General features: G+C 42.6%; 1 protein-coding gene across 2 annotated transcripts; it reads right to left on the bottom strand.

Annotated features, from left to right (window-relative positions):
• Positions 1-3,458: 3,458 nt before the first annotated feature.
• Positions 3,459-20,382, bottom strand: ZBED4 (zinc finger BED-type containing 4). Of its 2 annotated transcripts, none has more exons than XM_033161401.1 (4): positions 20,282-20,382; positions 12,442-12,493; positions 11,114-11,217; positions 3,459-8,629 (listed from the first exon to the last, which is right to left on the bottom strand). In XM_033161401.1, the coding sequence occupies exon 4, from the start codon at positions 8,270-8,272 to the stop codon at positions 4,772-4,774; it is 3,501 nt and encodes a 1,166-aa protein (XP_033017292.1). In that variant the 5' UTR covers positions 8,273-8,629; positions 11,114-11,217; positions 12,442-12,493; positions 20,282-20,382; the 3' UTR covers positions 3,459-4,771. The 2 variants fall into 2 exon arrangements, with proteins under 2 accessions (XP_033017292.1, XP_033017293.1); XM_033161402.1 differs by lacking the exon at positions 20,282-20,382 and adding an exon at positions 13,958-13,976.
• Between the last annotated feature and the right edge of the window lie 1,813 nt (positions 20,383-22,195).

Raw genomic sequence — 22,195 nt, forward strand, 5'->3', positions numbered from 1 at the left:
GGACCCTGAGGATCATCTGGTCCGACCCCCTGCCATTCAGGAGTATGCAGCTGTCCCATATAGAGATTGAACCTGTAACCTTGGCGTTATTTGCACCATGCTCTCCTCAACTGAGCTGGGGAGAATCTTTTTGTGTGTGTTTTAATCATTGTAACTCATTTTGAGAATTCCGGCTGCAAAATGCAAAGCCTTATTAATCCGTCGTTGCGGCGAAGCCAAATTTCCTTGCTTGTTTTAATTTTTAAAATGTGGTGCTTTTCAAGTGGTACACAAATACAGTGGGAACTTTTAACTGAAGCAGATTAGCGATTGCAGCACATTTTCAGTGTGACCACAATACAGCACCGCATGGAAAGGAATGGGTTTCGGGTCAACTTCACAATTGTACCAATAGCCTGAAACCAGTATTTCTGTATTCTTTAAGCATTCTTTAAGATGCTTCTTTAAATTATGCATACGAACTTTATTTTCATTCAAAGAGAGCTAAGCACCCAGGTTCATAATTTTGGGCGTAGCCTTAGCACAGCATGAGCAGGGTGCAAATTTATCTAGATGCATCAAATGCCAACCTGCAAAACCAGTTCACCCACTGTCCTGCAGTTCCTCTGCCACATATTTGATCAATTTTATTCTGCATCAAAGAGAAGAGCGCAGTAGTTCTTCCTTGGTGTGTGATTTATTCAGGTATTCAGCAGCAGCTGGTTTCACTAAGGGCAGGTGAGGTAGTAACCCACTTGAAGCAGCATTATGTGCTATCTTAACAGCCTACAGCCAGCACTGTAACATGAATATCAGGTACTGTAGTCTTGCTAATAAACACACCTATTGGATTAACTCCTTTTAAACAACAATTGGAACAACTCCTTTTAAACAAATGCCAGTCTCTACTGCTGGGGGGGGGGTAACCCTACACCTTGTGCTCCAACTAAGTGCAGTCACTAGTTGAGACCAAAGATAAGAGCAGGGGTCGGCAAGGTTTATTGTGCCTAGGCCTGATTAGTCCCGTTGAGATCCCTCCATGGGCTGGATCACACATGTGCCCGTGATTTTCGGCGCCTGCGCAGACATGATTTCGAGCGCCACAGAAGCGAGGCCCAGCTCATGAGTGGGTAACTACTGGTAATTTCAGAGGCGACTCGTGGGCCGCTCAAATGACCTCTGCAGGCCGCTTCCAGCCCATGGGCCTTAGGTTGCTGACCCCTGGATAAGAGCTTATTAATGGCCACATATTTTTGGCTTGCGTTCGAACATCTGTTGAGTCCATGAGATGTACGGACAGTTACCCCCCCTCCCGAAGTTAGGAACGTTAAATGATTCCCAGGGCTGAGTCCCAATGGCAAATGGTAGACTTCTGTAAATATCGCTTGCCTTCTCCCAAGGGTGCATCTGATCCTGCCTGACACGTCTCAATGTAGGACCATCAATGTGGTTAAAGCCCTGGCTGCTATACTGTCACTTTGTCCCCATTTTGAGAGTCAATGTTCCCGACTGCTCCTGAAAACTCCATAATCTACCCATAACAGATGTTAAGCTGTCCCGATATCCTGGATCCCCCCTTGGATATTAATGAACTTTTGGACGGATCCCATTTGGCCCCAGGTATCTTGCTATGTCTTCCATTTGCCAAGAAGGTCCAGCAGTTCATCCCCTATCACCACTATTTTTTGCAACCTTATTAGCCCAAATCCAAATGAAACATGTCACTGGTTAAATGTGGGTCCATCACTGCTTACCTTTGATGGATTTACTCCCAATGTGCATTCCTGTACCCCACTCTATTTTCAATAAACAGTATTTTAAATACAGATGTTATAAGTCAATAATTATGACAGAATAGAATAAGTAGTATCTATTCGTTCGTAAACAAAACTCCAGTAATATGAATCACATTATTCAAGCCTGAAGGCCAGGATCAAGACTGTGTTCTCAATTTTTGTTTTCGTTAAGACAGCAGCCTTCCCAATACCATTCAAAGTCAGAAATACCAGCAGAAATGTGCAAGCCATTGAGCTCACTTCAAGTTGATATTGGGTCACCAGCAGTTTGATGCTTTTCCTACAGTTGCAATAATTTTACACCCTGAAAGCCATGGTTAAAGGTAAAGGTAACTTACCCCTGACCATTAGGTCCAGTCGCAAACGACTCTGGGGTTGCGGCGTTCATCTCGCTTTACTGGCCGAGGGAGCCGGCCTTTGTCCGCAGATAGCATTCAGGTCATGTGGCCAGCATGACCAAGCCACTTCTGGCAAACCAGAGCAGTGCACAGAAACGCCATTTACCTTCACACCAGATACCGGTACCTATTTATCTACTTGCACTTTGATGTGCTTTCGAACTGCTAGGCGGGCAGGAGCTGGGACCAAACAACGGGAACTCACCCAGTCATGGGGATTCGAACCGCCGACCTTCTGATTGGCAAGCCCAAGAGGTTCTGTGGTTTAACCCACAGCGCCACCCATGTCCCGAAAGCCATGGTTAGCCATGGTTTATTCAACCACAGATCAAAGAAGCGTTGGCTTGTTTCTCCAAATCTTGGTTGGTTTTCTAGCTGCTCATGTCTTTGTAGCTTGGTGGACGTCTGGGGTGGAGCGCTCAAACAAACCAGTTAAGGAAGGTTACAGGATCTGGTACCTTATCATATGCTGAAGAAAACACCTCTCTACCCTGGCCTTTGACTCCAGAGAGTATTGTTTTTAGGACCCATTGTATTCTTCTGATTAAAAATCAAGTAAAACAATTTACAATCTAGTATTTTCATATTGTTGTAACCCACCCTGGGACCTTGAAGTGAAGGGCAGGTAAGAACTTGAATATGTTATAATAATAAATTCGTTGGGAGAAAACAAACCGTGGTTACTGGGCTGGGCCCATACATTTAAACAACCTGTAGTTAGGCAAAACCAGCCATAATTTAGACCTGTATGAAAATGAAACCCTCATCTGCCTTGGGTGTTGTCCTGCATCTGTTATAGTGAAGTGTTTTCAATGCATTTTCCTAAATAATTTTTTTCCATAAATTGATTCCATTCTAGTCTATATAGTGTTTCTAAATATTGTGCATTTAGAATAGAATGGAATAAACAAAATATTGCATGGCAAAATGTTTTGGCTTTGTTTTTTAAGTTAAGCAGCTCTTCAGCATTGTGTTCTAATGTGTGTTTGCAGACTGACATCTCTAACCAGTACTTATCACTCTATGTTCTAAATGCAACTGCTAGGTCACATACATCATTTTCTACAACTGGTAGTTTAGGTAATGGAATCCAACGGAGACCAAAGAAAATACAAGAAAGTAAGAAAATTTTGACTGAAAGATTGCAGAAGTGCCCTCCCCAATTCTTATTTAATGTAACCCCGTGCACTTGCTATACTTCTGCATTTTCCTAAAAGTACTTTTCCACCAGAAATCCTCACTGCGCTCTAAAGAGAAAATAGGGTACCGGTAATTTAACTCACTCTAAAAATTGCAAATAAGAGGTTTAATTTCAGAAACTGAGTTCACCATTTATAAATACACTAAAACATAGTAAATGCAAAAATTAGGCAGAGGTACAGTATTTTAACAAAACTACATCTTTCCTAAAGGTCATAGTCAATTCATTTCCCCTAAAGAATTTCATCAATGCACAAAAAAATGGGGAAACAAATCTTAATATTAAAAAAAAGTTGAGACCATACTGTTTACAATTAAAATGCTGGCTATTCTTACCTCAGTTAGAGGTTTAAAGGGTTCTACAATATTTTATTTGCCTGATGGACACTGTCAATTATGGGTCAGATCTACTATATAGTATTCTAGGCTGGGCACCAAACTGTAAGGGTTATATTCATAGAGAATCATATTCTTTTAACAGGAATGCAAGAGGATGTCATGCACATTTTTCAATTACATGGGAAACCAAGACTTAATTTTTACACCAAGAAATATCGGATGTCTTGTTGTACTCAATTTTAAAGGCTTTAGCATAATACCTACTCTTTATATTTTACCTTTCAATAAACTGTATTAAATAACAAACATTAATTGGAAAAAAATGAAAATAAACATCCCAAAGACCTTATAAATACTCAAGCTCTAATTCAGTTACAGTGTAAAAAAAAAACCTGAATAGGGACCACTGAATGGCAAGATTATAGATTACTGTATAACTGATGTTCTGTAATACCTCTAAATTTAATTTAGTCAAATACTAATTCAATAGCCACCCTTAGTACACATACATCACACTTGAATATCATCATTACCCTTTAAGTACATTAGGCCTGCAGTTAAAACCTGCTAAATAGAAAGATGGCTTCAATTCCACCTTTATGTACAGCTTTCTTCTGACAGCTACAAAATGTTTTGTGTAATTAAAGCAAATTTCAACTAATATACAGTACCTGGTTTATGGTTTTTACATAATTGAATAAAAAACTACATAATAGAACTGTTTACATCTCTTTCTTTGCCATTCTATTCAAACTGTTTTAAAACTTCATTTACAATTCTCAATTAAAACCAACATAATTTTGTATTATCAGGACGAAGACATGTCTAAATTCTAATATGAACTTAAAAAAAACCCACATATATACAATATCTGGCCTGAAGGACTATTAATAAGGCACATGTAGACATATAGAAAGCTTAAAAATAAAACTAGAATTTGGAACTACAGTCAATGATTAAGATGTCATACATGGCCCCTTCTGGAGCAATTTAACAATCCAAGTTACAAATACAGTAATTACCCAGTGAGCAACAATTTTTTTTAGACTGGCAGCTTGTTCAATACTGGAAGTATATCAAAGGAAGATTTACTTTCAAAAATATAAGTTTCTCAAAGTGTTCCATTGCTAGCCTTGACTGACTAAAGCTGATGTTTTCATTGGATGTACTGAACAATCTCTCGGATGGGACAATGCTTGGAGGACAACCGAGGAATCGAACTGCTAACTTTGACAGTACTGGCCAAGATGATTTCTTAAAGTTCCAGTAAGTTAGGGGATCACAGTTATGCTCAAGTACTTCTTCCTCTAAGTACAAAAGCACCATCTCTTCTGGCAACTTGGCCTTTTCTTTTGGAGCTTTTGCTTTTTTCATGTCTTCCATAAGTGACCAAAGATTATTGTCCCCGTAAGAGTTTTTAGATGATGAACCTGTACCACAGCCATTGGAAACAGGTTTCTCATCATCTGAGGTAGCGTTTAGTATTTCCAGCTCCCTGATTAAGTCCTGTTTATACTGCTCCGCCTCCTCTTCGGTGAATAAGGAAGCTTTATAACGAGGGTCCAAAAGTGTAGCAAAAATATACCGTGGATCATGAAGTGTGGAGGACAGTCTACTCACCATAGCTTCCTTTAAGGACTTTAGCATGGTATCGATGCCCATCGTTTCTTCAAACAGCAGCTCAATTTTCCGGTTGAGTATATGAATCATTGGAATTACTTGACTTAGAGTGGACATGTGTGTACTCATCTCTCGGCTTGCCACTTCAAACGGTTTAAGTGCGTGACAGACAGACTGCATTACTTTCCACTGATCACAGCTTATTAACTCCCTGAAGCTGCACTCTACGGACATTTCATCAATTGCTCTTTTCTGTTCAATTAGGCGTTCAAGCATATGGAAGGACGTGTTCCACTTTGATGGAACGTCTTGGATCAGCTGGTGCTGCGGCAAGTGATACTCCTTCTGCAGATCTGCCAGTTTCTCCCTTGCTTTCGCTGACCGATGAACCCGTTCACAGATCTTTCTTGCAATACTAAGCAGGTTCTGAACCATTCTCTGGCTTTTAATAGCTTCGGTTACTATGAGGTTAACCGTGTGACCAAAGCACTGCACACTTGAATGCTCCCCTTCGTTTAAAGTCTTTCCTATAGTCTGATTATCTGTAACAGTAATCCCAACCTGAAGCCCAATTGATGCAATCCAGGCTTCCCACCAATATTCTAGCTGCTTCTGAATGCTGATGCCGTTGTAGTCGCAATCAATCTGCGATACATTTAAAAGAGCGGAGCAATGGTAATCTTCACACTGTGGTCGAACCCTAGATTCAAACGTTACCCAGTGAGCAGTAAGGGTAAGATATTCTCGAGTCTGGTTGCTCATCCATATTCCTGATGTAAAATGGACTACTCCGCTTTCAGCTTCTTTCAGATGTGAAACGATTATTTCTTTCACGCTATCATACATATCAGGAATTGCAGTACGAGAAAAATAAGATGGCGAAGGTAACGAATACTGAGGCTGCAAGAATTCAAGCAGTCGATTAAAGCCAATGTTGTCTACAAAAGAATATGGCTGAAGGTCAAGTGCAATCATTTCTGCTACAAGACTGGTAATTTTTTTGGCAACAGGGTGAGTGTCAGAAAACTTGTCATTGGTTTCATCGAAAGATGACGACCCCAACATATCAGTGCTCAGTGGCACGTGACTATTTGCAGAAGAGGACAATACTGGCTCGGAGGCATCTGGTTTTAGGACATTGTTATGAAACCGTTGTAAATGTCTTAAAAGGCAACTTGTACCTAGATTGGTTGGCTTTTTCCCTCGACTTATTGTACGTCCACAGTGCATACATATTACTTTAGTTGAATCAGCAGAACAAATTGAAAAATGATTCCACAGTTTTGAGGTCTTTTTGCTACTGACAGGAAATATGACTTGTCTCTCATTAGAAACCATTGTGGGTAAGTCAGTCAATTTTGACGATGAACACTCTGCAGAAGCCAAGGTAGCATAAGGAGAATTTGCTAAACTCACATCTATAAAGCTCTTCTGGATCCCAACGACTTCAGGGTGACGTCTGTATAAATGTCTCGTCAAACAACTTGTGCCTACATCACCCTTTTTCCCGCGATTTATAATGCAATTGCAGTGTCTACACACAACTTTTAGACTGTCGCCTGGAGACAAAGAAAAATGATGCCATACTTCCGACTTCAGCTTTCGCATCATTCGTTTATTTTGATGAAAAACAGAGCCGTGTTCAAATATCAAAGGGCTTTTCTCAGGGGAAGAAACTAAAGAAGCTTCACCTATATCTTCAGATGACGACAACAACGAGGAGTCCTCCATAAGGGTATCCCCCAAAGGAAGAGAAGAATTGTTTTCTTCTGCCATTCTGTCCGGAGAAGAACATATAGATGTTGGTTCTTTAGCTACTTTTGCAGGAGATGACCCAGAGTTTGGATCACCATCTGAAGGCAGTATAGGTTGCAACAAAGTTGGAGAAGCAGAATACAGAGGGGGTATGCTTGAACCACCTCCATTCTCTTGTAGAACAATAGAACGATGGGCTCTCCACATGTGTCGTATTAAGCAACTGGTTCCAAGATCTTTCCCATTCTTCCCTCTACTGAATTCATTCATACAGTGGATGCAAACAGCTTTTGAATTATCTAAAGGAGATAAATAGAAATGTTTCCAGACGGCAGACCTTCTTCTGGACCCAGATGTACTCTTAGGAACCTGGACCGTTTTCTCTGCTACATTTTCCACCGTTTCTTCACATTGGTTGTTGGGAAAGGGTTGACACAATCCACCACTGCCTTCTTTATTGCTCTTTTCAAGATGTAACATGTCTGAAGGCATCTCTTCAGTAGAAACTACAGGAACAGAATCCTCAGTTATTTGATCTGGGGATGGAATCTTGGAAACAGTTTTCTTAACTAATTTTATGGGAGCTAGCACACTAGTTAAATCTCCAACATCGGCAGGCTGTGGTGGGATTAATAATGTAGGTGAAGAAAAGGAAGAGATAGACGCCATATTTCCATTTTCCTGAATGAGCACAGTGGGATGAGCTCTCCTCACATGCCTCATGAGACAACTTGTACTTAGGTCTTTTTCATTTTTGCCCCTACTAAATTCTTTCATACAGTACATACATATTGCTTTAGTGCTGTCTCTAGGAGATATGAAGAAATGGTTCCAAGCAGGAGACTTTTTTCGGGAGCTTATATTTCTGCTTGAAAGAAGGCTCTGTGTGACAGCTTCCATTGCTACATCATAAAGGGTGCTGCTGTACTGAGAAAACAGAGATCCATAATCATCTTCATTTTCTGCAGAGATATATTTGCCTGAATTGTTATGGATGAAATTCTTTTCTCTATCATCTTGTTCATCACTGCTATCTGTCTGTCTCAAGTCCTCTTGCTCAGTTTTTATATCTATTGTTTCTAAAGCAAAATTACTATCATCTTCTGGTTCCACTTTTAAACTGTTGATTTTATCCATCATAAAATTATCATCAATTTGTGGAGAATCTGACCTATTTGTATCCATGATTGACCTCAGTTATTTCTGCTGCTTCTTCATAACTTAGTGAATACTTAGAATTGGGTTTAAATTGTATCTCTTAAGTCATACAAAAGGATGGATGTGGAACATAAGTTTGTATTTGTAGTTTGATAAGAAATGTATATTACACAAACTTATGAAAGAGCATGTGGTTTAATGCACATAATCTCATTTCTCCCCCGGGATCTTGAGATTTCCAGGTCATGTGTTATTTTGATGAGCGATGCTGCAAAATGTTTCATGTTATAAGAAAAAACCTAATGAGAGGATCATTAGAATCATGTTGAGTTTCTTCCTCTAAAAATCATATATTCTTTTCAAATTTCAATCCGCTCACATCATCTAGAAAATAAAATAAAAAAGAACTGCATCAATTCAATAAAATAAAAAAGAACTGCATCAATTCAACCGAGCTTACTTCATATGCTTAAAATACTTCATATGCTTAAAATGAATGATTGCTTATTTATTTACCTCAACGTTTTGCCATTTAACATCACTGCTCTTATAAATTAAGAGAAAAGAGCACACACACATTTTGGAAGAAACTTAATTCCACAAAATGTCTGTATGCAGAGTATATATGAAAATAAATTTGCAGAAAGTATATGTAACAGCCAGAACCCAAACAGCTAGTTTAGATGTATCCAAGAGCTTAATCATGTCAGATATGAACTGTTATCAACCCTGCCTTTTTGGTGAGCACTCTTTAACATTTCGCAAGCTGTCTCTGCAGGTACCATCCTGTTCAAAAGCATTTTGGCATACATTATATATGGAAACTTTGAGAAAAGAAAGGTGAAAACACCTTAGTCACACCTTTTTTTTTTGGTCCCAGCCATTATTTGTCTGTCACCCAATTAACAGTCTCTACTTAAAACTATCTAAGCTTAAATGTTGTAGAAAAAATAAGCGAGAACTCTTATTCAACACATAACTCAAATCCATGATGAGTGAGAAGCAGAATAGGCTTATGACATACAGATGTCAGATAAACTCTTTGAAAAATCTACATGTCAGCTGAACAAAGGGAATAGGCCATTGTTGTACATTTTATTACTTACATGGTTATCTTACTTTGTCTGTGTGGGAAGGAATGGAGAAATAGGTGGAGTCACTTTGTGGTTGCTGTAAAGATAATCCATCTATTTTCTGCTTCTCTCCCATCCAAAATTTGTTTATTATTTGTTACATATATCTTCCCCTTCTTCAGTAGGGCACAAGGAAGAATACATAGGATTTCCAAGCATTCTCCCATTCAGGCCTAGATCATTTTAGTTTCAGTAAATTTGCCTTTGTGCAGGCCCAGGAGTTAAAAAGTCTAAGTCACAGAAAGCTGGCTGCTAAGTTATGCTACCATTTCCACTTTCATTACTTCCACCGTTGCTCTCACTCCATTATTTAAGGTGATGGAAACAGCCCCAACTCCTGCTTCCCCTTTAGTAAGTTCTTGAGGGAGGCATGTGTGCGAATGGACATGGCAGGTTAATTTGGTGCTGAGACTACACTGGACATCTAGTTTACAGTTTCCCTAGTTTCCCTGCTATAATACTCAGGGTTCTCCCTATCTAAGCAGAGACATGGACACTAACATAGTAACTTAGTTTATTCTAATAAAATAAGGCAAACAGACAAGAAACAAAAGAGGAGAAGCACCACAGGAAGGGGGGGACTTTTCATGTACTGTATTTTAGTCTAGTTCCACAAGCTTAACCCTAAAGCTATAGGGTATGTCTTTGGACTGTGATCTACTCTGTGGGTTTTTTTAACTGCATCTCTCAAAGATTCCAGAATTTCTATCTATTTAAAATGAACACAGTCTAATTTACGAGCCAAAACTATCAACTCATGGGAGTGTATTCCATTGCTACTAGTCCATAGCAACTATCAAAAAAGAAGTGACATCTATGCTGACCCAACTGTTAATTTCAATATTAACTTAAATGAGTAGGTGTTAGATCTTATAATAAAAATACTTAATAACATTTAATGAGGTTTTAATTAGCCACAAAACATTCATCATTTGTCTGAGAGGGTAAAATGGCAAGACAGGTAAGTTCCTATCAAATCTTGCCTCTTTTAATTTTTTTTTCATTGTGATATCAGCCAAGAATGAACAAATTTAATTAAAAGGGCTGTTTCCCCTTGATATTCCCCTTTTTTCATACATAGTTTGAAGTTCTGAAAACAGAGTTGGTAAAATATGCATGTTCTTTAAAGAAGGTTCCAATACTTAATTGTTGTGATAAATCCAGGAGTTGTTCAATTCTACTCTCAACCACTTCAAAAAATGATATTTGTAAAGTCCACATTTTACTTATTACTGGGAAAAGTGCAATCAGCAGAGCTATCCATAATTACCATAGAGGAAAATTTAGAGACAGGAGCACATGGAAAAGCCAGGCTGCCCATGTCATGGTTTACATTGCAACTGAACAGTCTCCACCTTCAAGATTTTTTTTTTTGCTAAGTCAGTCTGCTTTCTAGCATAAATCATGTCACATTTAAGCCAAAATCCCTAGCTTCTTATATTTCATTTCATCTGCTTTTTCACAATGCTGACTCCCATAGAATTTAGCACGCATGGAGAGTAAAGAGTGGTGGTTCATAGCAGGCAGGCACTCACTACTAAAGGAGGAAACTGTGCAGAATTCCTTCCCCTCAACAAGCAAGAGGCTAAGATAAGACCAATAAAAACCTCTAAATTGCAATTTCCTAAATGCATCCCTTTTTATTTGAAACAATAAGTTTCAATTTACCTCCCAAATTTGTAGTAATTCATAGTAATCTGAAAATGTTTGGCGCATTATGTAATTTTCCACCTACCTTGTAGGCTTCATCCTTCTCATTAAGCCCATGTGGATAAATAAACTTGGAATTTTTCAGTTTCTTTGATTTATTGAAGAAAGATGTCCGCATTCTCTGAAGCCCTGTACAAAGACAAATAACACTCATTTTATATTTTCCTCATTATTCTGCATTAACTACTTTTGTGTATGTTTAATGATTTTTTTTAATCCAGGCATCATTCTCTTAATAATGATAGTATGACCCAATTCAGACCTAATGACAAACCTCTTCCTTCGTGTGCAGTGAATGAGGTTCAAAACTTTGTAACTTCCTGTTTTATCTGAGCACAAACTAATTTCCCATAATTGAACAAAACATGAAAATGTGGTTTGTTTTTCAAACTGCACCTGAAGTATTAAAATTCCCCACCCCCTTGATACAGGTAAAGGAAGAAGGGAACACAGAGGTCTACTGTAATGCACTCTTCCTCACAACAAGCCATGGCTGATTGCAGCATCTGAACTACCGGTATGCATCACTCAGATTATTAGCAATTATTTGAATTCAAAAACTGAGCAATTTAATTACCTTCAAGTTAAGAAAGAAGCTCCAACTGAAATGGTGAAGCATTTAGAAACCACCTAATATAGTTGGACGTCAAAGTATCATTGCACACTGGCACACCAAAAATTATTGAAGAACCATGCTAAATTATTAGTAGCATAGCAGCTTCACTTCCACTGTTACTTATTCTGATAATTAACTTTCATGGAAAATTTGACAAAAGGATCTAAAGCAGCCTGCTAGCAACTCAATGCTTTGATTACATCATTCTTCACTTGATGTCAACCTGCTCAAGTCCATTTTAAAATGCTGGCTTTGATTTTTAAAAATACTTTAGGCACAGGATATTTTAAGACAATCTCTACCCCTATGAACCCAACCCACATTCTTTAGAGCCCCTGCTCTATTTCCCACTATTTCTTGAAGAACAGCAGGTGGATACGTAAGAAAAGCACCCACAATGATGACACCTAGTTTATGAAATTCTTCGCCTCAGAATATCCAGCCACTGTTCTTCCTCCCTGTCTTTAGAAACCAGACTAGACACTTATTTCCACATGCCTTTGTCCTCTGTGGTGATAGGCAGTTTGGTTCTCTTATTGAGATTTGTTTCTGGTTTTTCTGCTTTTGTATTTGAATGATGCTGTTAGAAGTTTTATTTCTAATGATACTATGTATTATTACTTGGTTTTATCAGCATTATCCCCTTTGAGAGCTGCACATATGGGAAGGATGGACACAATTTTTAAAAATAAATGTAGCAAGTCAATGAAAATAAATATGGTTGACAGGCCACTCACCTATTTGGCCTATTGTCTTCCCCTGGCTTCATTTCAGAGACAATCTCCAGATCTGGAGGGGAAGGAAAGAGGGAGAAAGAAAAGAAGAGAGACCTAAATCCTTGCCCTTTGTTTTTGACCTATGTGTGCAAAAGATACCCACTTTTTGCATATAGTCACTTCTAGTGCATCAAACCATACTCACATCTTATTTTTGTAACTTTCAATATGCGTCCTTCACCACTGCCATGTCAAGTTACTTAAAATGTAAATGCATTGATTCAAATGAGTTTACTCCAAATATGACTAATGTTGGATATCAGACAAATATAGTATGTGAGCAAGATCTTACAACAGCACACAACAACTGTCCTGTTTTGTGACAATAATGCAATGTTTAAAAGATCATTTATAAATTAACACAATGAAGCATGGAGCTGCATAGATCCAGAATGGAAACAGGTACACAACTGGAAACCAGAGACTGCTCCAGCAATTTTTGTTTTTGTTTTCTTGTGGGATTTTTTTTTTTTAAGGCGGACAGGAAAAGAGCATATATACTGGAGGCTATATATCATCCCATAGTTCATAGTTTCTAAACTGGTCAGGATATTTTTGTCATCAACAAATATTGCACTTCCAGATTTCAAACACAAGTATGTACCGCTATATCCAAAGCCAATCTGAAAAGCAACTCATATAACTACTATGGGTGTGGTTCAAAGACTCTCTCAAGGCAAATCTTTAAAAATGTAGTATAAACACTGACAACTGGGAAACACTGGCCTGCGAGTGCTCCAATTGGAGAACAGCCTTTACCAAAGGTGTCATGGGCTTTGAAGACGCTCGAACACAGGACGAAAGGGAGAAACGCACGCTTGGCAAACCCTCACCGTGATCAACTCCCACCCGGAAACCTATGTCCCCAATGTGGAAGGATGTGTGGATCCAGAATTGACCTCTACAGTCACTTAAGGACTCACTGTTAAAACCGTGTTTATGGAAGACAATCTTCCTCAGCTGTGAGTGATCACTAAAGAAGAAGAAGTGGCCTACACTATCCCGTTCTGCAAAAATTACAGGGATGTAAAGAAATATTCTTTTATCAGGCAAAATATAGAAACTTGGAAGATTGAAATAATGAAATTTGAGTAGATGAGATGTTGAAGGTGCTAAAATAGGTGTAAAATATAAAAATGCAATATTATTATTTTTTAATCAACACTTTTTTCAATCTGTGGTCTCTGTAAATTAAAGGAGAGTGTCTAAGCCCACCACAGATAATAACATTACCCAGGGTTTTAGTATAAGTCCATGAGGCAATGGATGAAGGGGCTTTTAGTCCTTTACAACTGTGACTTTTTCTATCAACATATGTCAGCCTTGCAAATTAGTACACAAATGTTAGGGTGCAATCCTATAAACGTTTAGCTAGAAGTAAGGCCTATTGAACTCAAAAGTGACTTATTTCTGACTAGACATGCACAGGATTATGCTACTACCCTGCAAATTAGTAAATAAATATTAAATGGCTAACCTGTGTTTCTATGCTGGCTACAAAGGAGCAACCAATATGGAAACACTAGCCGATTAGCCAAAAAAGCCTTCTGCCAAGGGAACTGGTGAAAAAAGGACAATGATCCAGCTGTCCTCTCCAGCCAGCTGCATTTCCATGTTGGTTTAGGACGGGGGTAGGGAACCTGCGGCTCTGGAGCCGCATGCGGCTCTTTCGTGGCCCTGCCGCGGCTCCGGGGCGGCTGCCTGGGGCGCGGAGGTGGCGCGGAGTGGTGGGGGCACTGCGCCTGAGAACTCCTCGGCCGGAGGGAAGACGCGCCAGCCCTGCCAGCGATGGAGGGGCGGTTTGCAGGGGGGAGAGAGAGAGGGAGGGAGGGGGCAGCCGGGGGGAGGCGTGGGGGGCGGGGCCTGGTGCGACGGCGGCAGCGCAGTTGGTGGAGCGGAGCGGGGCAGTCCCCGCCGTGGCCCGCCACTGTGAGCGCGCAACAGGCGCTCCTCCTTCGGCTCCGGGGCGGCTGCCTGGGGCGCAGAGGTGGCGCGGAGTGGTGGGGGCACTGCGCTGCGCTCCTGGCCCGCCTGGGCTGCGCCTGCCGCGCCATCCTCCTGACCCGCCGCGCCTGCCCGCTTCCCTCCTTGGAGTGTCGGGCCCGGCGGGCGGCTGGGGTGTCCTTGTGGGGCTTGGCTCCGTTGCGCCTTCCCCGCTCCCCAGAGAGGCGGGCGGGCGGGGGACCTTCCCGGCGTCGGTCGCCGGATGGTGCTGCTGCCGCCTCCGCCTGGCTTTGCTGCTCCGCCTCGCCGTCCGGCGCCTCTTTGGCAGCGGGATCCGGGGGGCGCCCGGGGGCCCGGCCGGGACTCGGAGCCTTCCTGCGCCGCTGTGCAACAGGAAGGCCGGGCGGCGGCGGCGAAAACGTCCGGGCTGCTTCTGAAACCTCCGCCAACCGGTGCTTCGCCAGCGCTCGCTGCGGGCGGTGTACATGCTCAACGATGGCCCCAAGGGCGGCTCGGGGGCCGGAGCCCCGAGGCCGGCGCGCTGCAGAGCCTGGCGCGATTCCCCCCCCAAAAAAACCTGTTTTTTGCTTTTTGGCTTTTGCCTTGCTCTCCCACCCCCCCTCTTTTTTTTTCCTCCCCTCCTTTTTTAATCCAAGGGGAGAAATCCCATTTTTAAAACAAACAAACAAACAAACAAACGAAAATAAACAAACACCCCCCACAGCTGCTGCAGCCACTCTATTTGAATTTTTATTATTACCCTTTTCTCCCTCTATCCCCCCTTTTTCTTTTCTCTTCCCCTTTTGTTTTTGTTTTCAAAAAAAGGAAAAAGAAGAAAAAGATTTCCCCCCTTTATTTTTATTTTTTAAACTACTACATATTTTTAATAGATATTCTCCCCACCCCACCCCACCCCCAATTTATATTTTTCCACCCCACTTTTCCATTCCCACCCCCCTTTTTCTTTCTTTATTAATTCGCTTGCCAACCTATCTTAGAGGGGGAAGCCCTCTCTCCCACCCACCCCACCCCCAATTTATATTTTTCCACCCCACTTTTCCATTCCCACCCCCCTTTTTCTTTCTTTCTTAGTTCGCTTGCCAACCTATCTTAGAGGGGGAAGCCCTCTCTCCCACCCACCACACCCCCAATTTATATTTTTCCACCCCACTTTTCCATTCCCACCCCCCTTTTTCTTTCTTTATTAATTCGCTTGCCAACCTATCTTAGAGGGGGAAGCCCTCTCTCCCACCCACCACACCCCCAATTTATATTTTTCCACCCCACTTTTCCATTCCCACCCCCCTTTTTCTTTCTTTCTTAGTTCGCTTGCCAACCTATCTTAGAGGGGGAAGCCCTCTCTCCCACCCACCACCCCCCCAAAACAACTTTGAGCTGAACCCCAGAAAACGGGGGTAGATCACTGCTGAAAGTAGATCACAGTTTCTTGGGAGTTGGCCACCCCTGGTATAAGACATGTAACTAGAATAAAAATTTTAAAAAACCAAGCAAATAATTGTAATAACTACTGTAATAAAGCACTGCTATAATTATATATAATTTCCCTAAAATTTTGGTTTCATTCGCCTTTCCGTGCTGAAATGTCACAACCTGAAGGACCATGGCTTGCCCCCCCCCCCCCCAGTTTTGATCCTGGGTACGCCCCTGAGTCAATGCAAAAAAGTAAGAACTTATTCTTGTTGTTTTTACTAATTATACTTTGCATTGGCTCCTATACGTTATTTATTATTATTGCATTAAGGTAAGAAACAATATATGCAGCGTTATATTTGTTTTAAATGTCGCAATGGTTTTGCGGCTCCCAGGTTTTTTTTTTTCCTTTGGAAACGGGTCCAAGTGGCTCTTTGTGTCTTAAAGGTTGCAGACCCCTGGTTTAGGAGGAAGGTCAGCCCATATGAACTTGTTTGCACTGAATTCCTGGTCATCTAGGGCTACAAGACAAGTTGTTACATACAAGGCCGACCTAAGTACATGGATAATCCGCTGAAGTTCCTATTTTGAAAATGTTAACAAATTGCTAATTATATGCAACACTAATCTGGGTGGTTACTCCTCAACACCCTAGTATGCTGTTACTGAGGGTGGAAAGGGGGTCTGTTTGGATTATTCCGAATAGAAAACCTGAAGCAGCAGTGGTAATTATTCTGAAATTGCTAAAATGCACTCCATCCAGCTGGAGTCACAGAATCATAGAATTGTAGAGCTAGAAGGTGCAAATGGGTCATCTAGTCTATCCCCCTGCAAGGCAGAAATCTTTCCCACAATGTGGGGCTCGACCCACGACCCTGAGATTAAGGGCTCTTACCAGTCAAGCTAAGATTACAATCATTTTCACAGTTATTTACATGGAAGCTCCATTGAACAAAATGAGATTTACTTCTGGGGGGGATGCTAAAAATGGGACTTGATTTAGTTACAATTAACTAGTGTTACATTTCAAATTTAGGCTACAATTCTACATACTCTTAAATGGAAGCAAAGAATATAATAATTGTTTTTCTACTTGTATTTTTATATTTCATGTATTCCAAAATCTAAAAAATAAATAAAAGAATATTTTTTAAATTGCCTGATTCAAGAAAGCATTCACACAGGATGCATATACTGTACACTGATGAGCCACAGGACAGAATTCCAGTTTCTCACCAAGACTACTCGCAAGGAAGCCATATTTCAATTGCAGCTACTACTACAGGGGTCAGCAAACTTTTCCAGCAGGGGGCCAGTCCACTGTTCCTCAGACATTGTGGGGGGCCGGACTACTTTTTTTTTTTGGGGGGGGGGGTGATTGCATTCCTATCCCCCTCAAATAACCCAGAGATGTATTTTAAATAAAATCACACATTCTACTCATGTAAAAACACACTGATTCCCAGACCGTCTGCGGGCCAGATTTAGAAGGCGATTGGGCCGAATCTGGCCTCCGGGCCTTAGTTTGCCTCCATAAGACAGCTTTTCAGACTTCTATGGTTCTGCTTCTGATATTAGAGGAAGGAGTCACCAGATGTTGGACTACAGCTTCCATCTCCCCGGCCAATCACTGATGCTGGCTGGGATTGATGGGAGTTGGAATCCAACAGCTGTAGGTCCCAGTATATGAGCCATTATACTTTTTTCCTTAACAAATAGCATTGGGCATCTTTCTAAATCACTTAAAAGAGCTGAAATACTTGCACATTATATATGCATTCAAAAGCATGATATCTGCATAATACAGACATTAGAAACACAGGCATTTAAGTATCACTTATGAGATTGAAAGAAATGAGACTTTAATGCTTCACACACGATATACAAAGCGTATCAAGCTTGCAAACTTTGCATCCTGTGCAAAAGTGCAATGATATGGCATATAAGAAAGGAAAAGGAGAACTATCAGGTTATTCCTCCTTTATTTTAAATTATGATTAAAATGGAAAATGGTTTGTAGTTCAAAATGCCAAGGTCCTCCCACCACAGTAAATAATTCAGTTTGAGGGACAGTTTATACTAGTCTCTTATTTATTAAGCCAAATCATTAAGCAGTTCCACAGCTTTATCAGGAAACAAGTTGAACCTGACTTCTAGACCATAGACTCAAGTCTGGGAGGTTTATTATGAGGCTAAACCTACTAGTAGATGAAAATCAAACCGAACACAACTGCTATTGTTATAGATTTTTGTTTTGAATCCCTAAGACCAACAACTTTAGTAAGAAAGAAATTAGTAAGTAAAGATTTTTCTTCTTCCAGCAGTGTTGTTTTTTAACACAAACTGGATCGATAAGATTCCCTCACCTACTCAATTTCTCCTAGGACAAGTTTAAATGAAACATGAAGGTTGCAAAAAACACTTTCCTGTTACGACTGTCCAAACAGCAAACAAATATTTAAAAAATTCCCTAGTCCACGATCTGGCTAAAACATACACAAATCCAGGCAATTGTTAGTGGCTGTATGGGATACAAGATGTTGCATGAAGAAACCTCATGCATTTGGGATGACATATAAGTTTAAACCATGGAGCTGCCATTGGGAAGTGGTCTATGACAACCTCCATGAGGGGGCTGAAGTGGGGATTGAATTGTCCTTTAGTGTGCATGTGCATGCATTAAAAACTTGTGTAATGCTGCCAGATCATTGATCCCTAATTCAGTCCATTGATCCACTGCCTATGTTGACAAGCAGCCACTTTCCAAGGTCTCAAGCGGAGGTCTCTCCCACCCCTGATATCTGAGATACTTGTAACTGGAGATGCCATGGATTGAATTGTAAGGTCAGAATGGCTATTAACACTCTGATTACTCTCATCAGGGTGATTTAATAAATTACAGGGTCCCTCAACCAACACTTGTGAAGTAGTGCTTAGACCTTAAGAAACCAGTCTCAAACCACAACCCCAGAGGCTGAATGCTCTAGGTCTGTGATGACTGCACAGATGCAGATATATTTGCTAGAGAGCTGGAAGTGGCCTTAAATTTGCCATCCCTACAGTAGAAACAATCCCTGGAAGTGCCTCCCCCTCTGCCTGGGAAGCTAAGAGGATTAGCCCAATAGAGCTTAGCACCTTTTGTGGTTAGACTCTGCACAAGGGTCCCTCATTTGTCACTGGGGGGGGGGACTGCTTGCAAAGTGGGCAGGGGGGGAGCAAAGCTTGCTGTCAGAAAAGGTGTGTTGTCAGCCCACCTATCTCCTCTTCCAGTAAGTGGAGGGTGGAGGAAGAGCACTCTGGGACCACCCACGAAGTGTGTGTCCAGTCCAGCCCCCCCCCCAAAAAAAACATAGGGGCAAAGAGGACCATTGCATTGGTTCAGTGTGTGTGTGTGCCAACTTGAATAAAATATTGGGGGAGGGGGGCAGCCAGGTAAGCCCCGCCCCACATAATTGATCCCATGGATCTGGCAGGATTATTGTAATAGCCTGCAGCTTCATAAGAGTATATATTTAAAGTAAATGAACAAATGAGCAAATTAAGTTCATTTGGATATGCAGAAGATATTAAAAATAAATGTAAGCAACAGCAGAAAGAGGGGGAAGGAAGCCAAGCATAGAAATGTTAAAATGACGGTACAATTAGTGAAATGTGTAAACCTGAGAAGCATTCAAAAATGAATTGATTCCATGGGTCGATTTGAATGGCAATGCCCATCAACTTCGGGTGTGCGTGTGTGTGTCTGAAATAATTTATCGTGGGGAGGCCGAAGACCCCAATGGATCAAATTGATAAAATTTGGGGTTGGGGGGTGACACACAACACGGGCGTTTCCCAGGGGAAGGAGAACTCGGAAAGCGGGTGGTGGTGGTGGTTGTTGCTGGGGGGAGGGAAAGGTTTGAGAGAGGAACCGAACCGGGGGGCAGACAAAGCCACGCTCCAGGAAGGGACGCGCGGCGGCCCAGCTCGTTCGGGGGGTGGGGGTGAAACCCTTCCTCATCCGGCACTGTGAGGGGGGGGGGGAGAGTGGAAGGACATAAGGCGTTGCTGTTGGGAGGGGGGGTTGTTCCTCAAGGCCCAGGAATGAATTAAGTGTGTGAATGGAGTTTCTCTCTCTCTTCCCCTCAGGGTCTCCTCACAGACAATAAGGCCGGCGCACGCTTTTTTTTTCTTTTTCTGAGGGGGGTGCCGGCCTCTGAAAGGCGCCCCCCCCCCTCCTCGCGCCGTGTCCCTCTCCTGAGGTGGTGGGCCTGGTCCCAGCGGAAGGATTCAGACGGGCCAGGAGGCGTCCCTCGCCGGCCGAAAGGAGTCCGCGCGAGGTTGGGGGGTGGGGAGGCTGAGGGAGACAGGCGCTTCGCTTTCCCACACAGACACACATATCTATCTCTAGATACACGCACACACACACACACGGAGCAGCGCTCACCTCCTTCGCCCAGGCGCGTCTTTCTCCCGCGCGGAGCGACTCGACGCGGGCCCGCCTCCCCGGCCGCTTTGTCTCGCCTCGCCCGCTGCCGCCGCGACGCCGAACACGACGCCGACTCCCCTCCTTCCTTCCTTCGCTCCTTCCCTCCCTCCACACACACACACAAACCCGGCTCCGCCGACCACGCCGCGCACTGCGCATGTGCCACGCGCGGCGGGTGGGGGAGGGAAGGGGAGGCGGGGCCAAGACGGAGGGGAGCCGACGGCCGGGAGCGGAGCGTCGTCGCGCGTGGCGCGGCGCGTCATCGGGAGAGCGACGCGCGCCTCGCTAAGGCGGACAAAATGGCCGCCAACGGTGGATGTTGTGTTGGGGGTGGGGTGGGGGAGCCAGTCAGATCGGAAGTCTTTAATATTTGATGTTTTATCTTGCTTTTAATATTCGGTGGGAAGCCGCCCAGAGTGGGGTGTGTGTAAATAAATAAATAAATAAATAAATAAATAAATAATAGACTAATATATCACGGCCCAGTTGCGGATGTTGCCTGGGGTGCTGCTGGTGGTTTTCCTTTCTCACTGCCGTGAGGGTGAGAAAGCCAACCGAAGGGGCCTGAGTGCGAGTTCTGCGCTCCCCCGCCCGAGACAGACAGACGGGGTGGGGCGGAAAAGAAGCGCTTCGTCGGCGGCCAGGGCTCCCGGTAGGCATGTTTTCACCCGGGAGGAAATGTCGCTCGACTCAGAGGGTATATAATAATAGTAATCTTTATTAGTAATAATTATTTATACTCTGCTCATCTGGCTAGGTTTCCTCATGCTTCGCGGCTGACCTCTGTCGTTCGCTTTTCCCCAGTGGTAATTCGGAACTCCGGTGCTGCGAGAAGCTCCCAACGCATTAAGCTCTTTTATGTACGAAGGCGGAAGGGTGGGGTTTATTTTACTTTATAACTGGAAACTTTCGACCAGCACCGTAGATCTCGCTGCCCGAGTAATTTTTGCATACGATTGCAGCCTTGACAGCTTCGTAGATATCGGAGTCTTGGAAGGCACGTGAGCGCCAGGATTTCCTCTTTTGAACAGGAGTGATTTCTTTTCCCCCCCAGAAGTCGTCAGCTGAGTCCTTCCTACAGCCGTTTAGGTTGACTTGTTTCGCTACCGTTGTTAACTTCAGAAAAGGGAAATTTCCTGCGGGAACCCCTCGGCTTGGTTTCTTTTCTCGCTTTTATTCAGTCTGTGACTCATGACAGCTGAATGGTAGTTGTGGGGCTGAAAAAAGGTGTAGGTTGTGTTTCTCGGTCACTTGGTTCATGTCGTGAACGCTTTCTGCCCTGTGCACACTTTCTTGGAAGAAAGTAAATAAAACTCTGTAACAGCTGTTTGCTGGGTTTACTTCTGAGTAGACATGCATATAATTGCACTGTAAGCTGAGGTGTTATGGCACTGTTTGAGCTGTATAAGGCAGAAGTGGTGAAGGAGGACTGGATGCAGTAGAAGGTGGGGCATCTTGAATGCATGGAAAGGAAAGACGTGCTTGCAGATGCAGATTTTTCAAGCCCTGTGGTGCTATAACCTTGCAGCCTAGGTAAAGGGAACCCTGACCATTAGGTCCAGTCGTGTCCAACTCTGGGGTTGCGGCGCTAATCTCGTGTTACTGGCCGAGGGAGCCGGCGTACAGCTTCCAGGTCATGTGGCCAGCATGACTAAGCCGCTTCTGGTGAACCAGAGCAGCACACGGAAATGCCGTTTACCTTCCTGCTGGAGTGGTACCTATTTATCTACTTGCACTTTGATGTGCTTTCGAACTGCTAGGTGGGCAGGAGCTGGGACCGAGCAACGGGAGCTCACCCTGTTGCATCCCAAACACTTGCTGCTATCCAATTATTAAAGGCGCACCTGAGCACCATAAATATTAGGTGTGCCC

This window comes from Lacerta agilis, chromosome 10, assembly GCF_009819535.1.
Source record: "Lacerta agilis isolate rLacAgi1 chromosome 10, rLacAgi1.pri, whole genome shotgun sequence".
NCBI lineage: Eukaryota > Metazoa > Chordata > Lepidosauria > Squamata > Lacertidae > Lacerta > Lacerta agilis.